Here is a 7021-nt window from a genome sequence, read left to right as displayed (position 1 = left end):
GACACTGATATTGATATGTTTGTTGTTGTTGTGAATATCAATTTATATTCGTTTAAGAAATACTTTGAACTATAATGAATGTACATGTATAACCAAATATGAAACGAAATTTGAAAGAAATTAGCCTGACTCAACCGACAAAACGTTGCTCCTGAGCCACACACACGCACACACGCAAGTGCACGCATTGACTTGGCAACACGCATAGTGCGTTGAACCACATAATTCAAAGTATGACTGTCAAGGGGAAGTAGCGGGAACAATGAAGTGGCCTCGTGTGTTTACATTCACAAGTGTTGATGACAGGTATACATCTGAGAGAGAACAACAACGCTCGACACATCCGACGAGTAGGACTAAAGACGTGTCTGGCGTCGACCACCGGGCCGGCCGGTGATAGAAACATTCCTTAGGTCAAAAAAATTGCATTATATTTAACATTATATTTATGCTATTTTATTGATGGAATTATTATTTGTATTATCATTATTATGACTTTTTTTTTGTTTATTTGTGTTGTTTATTGTATTGCTATTATTAATCATTTTATTATTATTGTCTGGTAAGCCCTAGTGTTGTTGTTGTTATAATTATAATTATTGACTGGCTAACACCACAATTTACAATACTAAAGGTCTTCATCGTAATCATTTAGCAAGCGAAAAATATTATTGAATGTCCAGGCTCATTCAATCAAATTAAAAAATATATATATATTTATGTCTTATATTTTAGTTTTTACTTTATTCGGCGGTAAATCTCATAAAGCATTTTGAAATGTGAAAATCATACAAATACAATCACGCGCACCGAGTTGATTTGTAATAGGCTAGAACAAAACGTTCACAAAAGAGATATCAAACTTATCAAATACCTTTTTTCATAAATATTTGTACATCATTCGATAGGTTTTTTAAGTTACACTGTGTTATTTGTTTCATATTTTGACAAATTTTGGCAATCAATGAAAAACTGAACGTGATAGTCTGAGCAAAAATGATCATACATGAACTGCTACATTGACTTTGCTAAAGTGGGGAAATAAATAGGTGGGAAATATAAAAAATATATTATTTCTCAGTTGCTTCCCAAAAAGTTATGTTACATTGTAGGCAATACTTGTATTTTATTATTTTGGATTACATATTTAATCGTATCTGAGAAATATGCCGTTGATCTTCTGGTATTTACAAAGACAATCTCTTTAATCGTAGGATCTTCTTCAGGAAACAATTCAAACTAAAGCTGGGGTAGAGTAGGCTTCAGTAGTCACGGTGAAGGGTGTGTCGAGAGAGAGAGAGAAAGGTAGAGAGAGAGCGACAGAGAGAGAGAGAGAGAGCGAGAGAGAGAGAGAGAGAGAGAGAGAGAGAGAGAGAGAGATGATAACATGAAAGCAGGAATCTTGTCCATTACTGTGCCTCGGCTTCCCACTCCTCTCCTCTCTGGAGAGATGGTTATTATTTTATTGTAGCCTACATTAGGCTATAGTCTATTCAGAGAATAAAAAAAACTATTTGAAATGGTAGCCTATGTTTGACTACATGACAAGAGTCAGTTTACAGAAGAAGTTGGAGAGAATTTCTGTTGGATTACTAGCAATCATTCATGCGTTAGCGAGGAGCCTGTGGACACAGCTACTATCATAACCGACTATCAACGCTGATGGTCACCGCCGAGGAGTAGATATGTACCAGGGCATAACCATGACAACCAACCACGGACCCTCGTCGTACGAGCCCGGTTTCCTCCACAATGCCTCCGCCACAACCTCGCCGGTGTACGTGCCCACGACCCGGGTCACCCCCATGATCCCCACGCTGCCTTACCTCCAGACCCACGGGTCCTCGCAGCAGATCAACCCCGTGTCGAGCCACTCGGCCTGGGCGCAGCCGGGTTCCGAATCGGTGCCCTCCTACAACACGGGAAATGCGCACCACCCTCCGGTTTCCCCGCGGTTCTCCTTCTCCACCAGCCCACCTCTCTCATCCGGGATCGCCGTGGCTCGGGAGACGACCACATTTACTAGTCCGCTCAACATCTCCGCCAACGGGAGGGATCATTACGGGACGCGAAACCTCGGCGGGTCCTACCACAGTCCGTACCCGGCCTATATGAGCCCCAACATGGGCGGGACGTGGGCCACGTCTCAGTTCGACAGCTCCGTCCTGCATAGCCTGCAGTCCGGGGGCCAGACACGGCACCCCAACTTAGGTAAGAAAGGTGAAAACATGGTCAGAAATATTAACCTTTTCGTGTCAGGTTTTCCATTGTCGACAAATGTTTTGCTACAAAACATTGCTTTCAAATTCAGATTAACACATTGCCAAGAGTAGGCCTACATTTCAGTTGTTTCATTATTAGAATTAAAGCTATTGGTAAATGTCATACTTGATTCAGTAGGTTATAGGTCAGTATGAAAAATGTATGCACTCACTAACTGTAAGTCGCTCTGGATAAGAGCGTCTGCTAAATGACTAAAATGTAAAAAAATGTCAGATGTATCCAAAGGTCAGCACACAACAACCGTTCGTTAAACTGCGCATACTAATATAGCCTATATATCTCCGCATTTTTATCCAAATTTGAACGTGTTTATCTTTCCAAGTCATCAGGACATAATGTTATTAGTTTAACATGGTTTCCACCAAATGAAAGCAATACTAATAATACAACCATATATCACCGAAACACTTGTACAGGTCTCATCACAGCCTGAGTCATGATAACTTTAATCAATGGTTTGAAATAGACAAAGTCAATGCATTGCTTTAACACATTGGGAGGGTCATGTCGTATGAGTAGCCTATGTTACGATATTTCTATCATTTGTTATCATTTGTCATTTGTGATAATAAAGAATACTAATGGCCAACGGGGTAGATAGAGATAGGCGTAGAGTACGACAATATTACACATTGGGGCCTGCATTGAAAAAAAATCAAACTGCATAGCCAGCCCAAGCCATTGCATTTTATGGATATTTTGCTGAATAAAATATTTTTTATCATGTTTATTGTAGGTTTTAGGTCTCAGACTAAGCAAGGCATTTTAATGGTCAAGTAACAGGCATTTTTGCCTTGTCAAACCAAGGAAATTAAGAATAAAACGATCATAACACAGTTTAACTGTATAATAAACAATTCAAGAAGCTGGAAATAGACTAGGCTACCTAGTTCAGGTGTAAGAAATAGCTTAGGCTATAGGCTACAGTATGAGTCTTTACCATTAATAAATGATCAAGTGTTTTATATATATTTCCACACTGTGAGATTGAAATAATACTGTGAAATTGTGAAAATGATGATAATTCCCTTTTATTGTAAGAGCTGTTTGAAAAGAGCCTGAAATTTCAGCCTGTTTTGGTGGAAGTTTGGCCTTCCACGGTGACATCACCATGTGGTAAATTAGTTAATAGACCAATAAGAGAGTTCCAAAACTCTCTGCCAATAACAGCAAATGTTATGTTTTCCCCTCCCCACTCAAACCACTCCCAGACAGTCCTAGCAAAATTCATGCTTGAGAAATTGTTCTTTGCTAAGAAGCTTTTTTTTAAAAACCATTTTAATTGGTAACAATCACAGTAAGGTACTTAATTGTTACCCAGAAATTATTTGATATTGAGATAAAAACGGCTGCATTGGACCTTTAAAAAAATCCACATTTTTAGAAATACAAATATTCAGCTAATTAAACTCTTATTTTTGACAATCCCCGTGTTTCTCAGAATAATTGTTATTTATTTACACCCTTCTGTCCGACAGCTTCTTTATCTTTCACCGACGCATTCGTTATATTAGGCATTTCGATGGCAGATTTAAATAGGCCTACATAAATAAAATAAAACATTTAAAAAGAAGCAAAAGGAAATGGGATTACATTATAAATCAAAGCAGGCTAATGCCACCCAGTTATTATCAACATAAATTAGAGAATGCAAATTTAGAAGTAATTCACTTCGGATAATAAGTTAATAAATTCCAAAACTATAATCCCTTATTTAGCCTACCACTTTGTTTAAATTACATTTATATGAATTTGACATTATTTTACTTGAATGTAGCCTAGGATACATTTATTTTATTTCAGTCATCTGCAACAAACGAATGAATAAAACCAACAACTCAAAATAAAAACAAAATGCACATTTAATTGTACCTAAACTGATATTGAAATTCAACCGATAAGAATTTCAATAGCAGACCAGAAGATGAATGGATGTCGCCTACATTATGCATGGTACATCAATCAGAAATATCAAATAGTTTTAGTTTGGTCTCATGTTCATGATCTAAAAAGTCAAGCACAGCAGTCGTTTATCCACCCACGCTTTTACACATGCTATGCATGATGATACAACTGCATATAGGCCTACAAAGCTTAACATCTCAAGTTATTGTGAATACAATCATGTTATAATTATTTATCACTCTTGAGGTACAGATTATTCTATTTAAGAATGGATATAACCCTATCATCACAAACTAAAACTGAAGCAAGAGGTGAATGCTCACGGCAAACCATGGGACAGAACACCTCCTGTTCATCACAGAGAGAATCAAAAAGGTTCAAAGAACAAATATGAAACACAATTCAATTTATAGATAAAATATCAGAAGAAAAAAATTGTGCTGGTTGAGGCAAGTTTATTACAACCATTTACAACCATTGACTGCCCAAAACTAACATTTAGTTATAAGATATTCATAAGACTACTGTAATAGGGATATTGTGATCCTAGAGAAAATGAAGGTTGATTCTCCCTCCTGCCTAGTTCAGTGTGATTGTTGCAGGTGGTTGGGAGACTTTAGTTCACACTGAATGATAAGACTGAATTCCACACATTGCAACTGGAATGGAAATCGCTCTGGATAAAATGTGTGTCAGAAACTAGGTAATATTTACATGTCAAATAAAGTCCAGGTAAAAACCACCGCTTACTGGTCTGGTGGTAGGAGTACACAGCATAGGCCCACATTCATTACTGATATAAACTCTTCCAAAAGGGTTATTTGGCCGTCCCCATAGAAGAAACCTTTTTGCTTCCAGGTAGAACCCTTTTTGGTTCCAGGTAGAAACCTATCGGGATCCATGTAGAACCCTCTCTAGAAAGAGTTCTACATGGAACCAAAAAGGTTTTTTCAAAGGGTTCTCCTATGGGGACAGCCGAAGAACCCCTTTAGACTCTAAATAGCAACTTTTTTTCTAAGAGTGTACTGAATGTTAATAAATAATAAATACATCGCAGAAATGTTCCATACACACAAAAAGCTGAGGAGAATTGATGTCTTTAATAAAGCCCTTTTGTGGGGAAAAACTCATTCTGATTGACTGGGCCTGGCTCTCCAGTGGGTGGGCCTATGCCCTCTATGGCCCACCTATGGCTCCACCCCTGCACAGTCATGTGAAATCCATCGATTAGGGCCTAATTAATTCATTTCAATTGATTGATTTACTTTATTGAACTGTGACTCAGTAAAATCTTAGAAATTGTTGCATGTTGCGTTTATATTTTTGTGTATTTGGAAATTGTCTTCCATCTCTACGGCTAATGCTGATGCTGTCTACAGTTGGTGCATAGGAATTGGCTGATTCTGGATCTGCTTCTGAATAGGAACCACTGGGACATGGATCTGCCTCAGTATGTGGTTTTGGTGAACTCTGGACACAGTGATCAAAAGTTAATCACAATAGGATGGTAGTTTCACCACAAGCACTGGTTTGGCTTGTGTCATCATCACCTTTGTCTGATTACATGTTACTCAGTCTGTGATGGGTTTCTTGCTTTGGACCTTATATGATTACATTAGACATTTTAGTCATTTAGCAGATGCTCTTATCCAGAGCGACTTAGTGAGTGCATACATTTTCATTTTTTTTCATACTGGCTCCCTGTGGGAAACAAACCCACAACCCTGGCGTTGCAAGCGCCATGCTCTACCAACTGAGCTACACGGGGCCCCATATGATCTAGTATGACCATGTCTTTTTCTATGGAGCTGTCCATATGTGCACTGATCTATGGCTGAGCTAATGTCTTTGCTCCAATCCACATTTTTACAATCACTCCCATTAATTTGGCAAATCTTAGCTACACAACCAACCACTGATAGAAGTAGAAACCAAACCTGGATTTAGATTTCAACACAGGAACAATAACATTGCCAGGTAACATGATCATATCAAAAGAAACTGCTATCATATGAGATCTCCAGTGTAGATACTCCAGTTTTACAGATAACACATTGATTTAATCCAACCCTCTCACCTCTCTGGGTGCTGTTGTACTTAAATCCAAACCCATTACTTTAGACTGAGTTTATCACAGCTCCACTGTGGAAGAGAGAGTGAAAGTCTCTATTGTTCCAGAGGTGGACTGAGTGAGAGGGAGGGAGAGAGGAAAACTCCCCAAGACTCAACTTTCCTGTGATAAAGTACATTAAAAACATCCCAATATCAGATTAGATCAACTATATTAAATCCTTACACGTTACATTCTGGAATATATTATACATGAAAAATATCCCAATATGAGATTAGATCAACTATATTAAATCCTTACATGTAGATGTATAATATATTCCAGAATGTAACATATAAGGATTTAATATGGTTGATCTAATCTGATATTGGGATGTTTTTCATGTATAATATATTCCAGAATGTGATGTGTAAGGATTTAATATGGTTGATCTAATCGGATATTGGGATGTTTTTCATGTATAATATATTCCAGAATGTAATGTGTAAGGATTTAACATAGTTGATCTAATCTGATATTGGGATGTTTTTAATGTACTTTATCACAGTAAAGATGCTTATTAGTGTAACTTGCAGTATTTGAGAGAAAGGCCTTTCATTGCGGCCTGTGCTTGATTTTATTCTGTGTTTTGAGCGTAAACACATCAGAAATTTACAATGATACAATCACATTAATTATGAACATAATAGTAAGCCCTTCAGATAAGCTCTCGAGGGATATACAGGAGACACATTTCTTGTCTATAGTGGTAATAAACAATAT

General features: G+C 37.6%; 1 protein-coding gene across 1 annotated transcript; it reads left to right on the top strand.

Annotated features, from left to right (window-relative positions):
- Positions 1-890: 890 nt before the first annotated feature.
- On the top strand, positions 891-6463 carry LOC311106695 (transcription factor GATA-4-like). The gene has a single exon (XM_084149090.1). The coding sequence runs from the start codon at positions 1686-1688 to the stop codon at positions 2331-2333; it is 648 nt and encodes a 215-aa protein (XP_084005216.1). The 5' UTR covers positions 891-1685; the 3' UTR covers positions 2334-6463.
- The last annotated feature ends 558 nt before the right edge of the window (positions 6464-7021 follow it).

The sequence above is a fragment of the Coregonus lavaretus genome (genome assembly GCF_964263955.1).
Source record: "Coregonus lavaretus genome assembly, chromosome: 31".
Taxonomy (NCBI): Eukaryota; Metazoa; Chordata; class Actinopteri; order Salmoniformes; family Salmonidae; genus Coregonus; species Coregonus lavaretus.
Note: the sequence above shows the minus strand (reverse complement) of the source record. Positions and strands in the feature narration are given on the sequence as shown.

What these genes read in the sequence shown, in the direction of transcription:
- LOC311106695 (XM_084149090.1), top strand. Translation starts at nt 1,686, where the DNA reads ATGTACCAGGGCATAACCATGACAACCAACCACGGACCCTCGTCGTAC.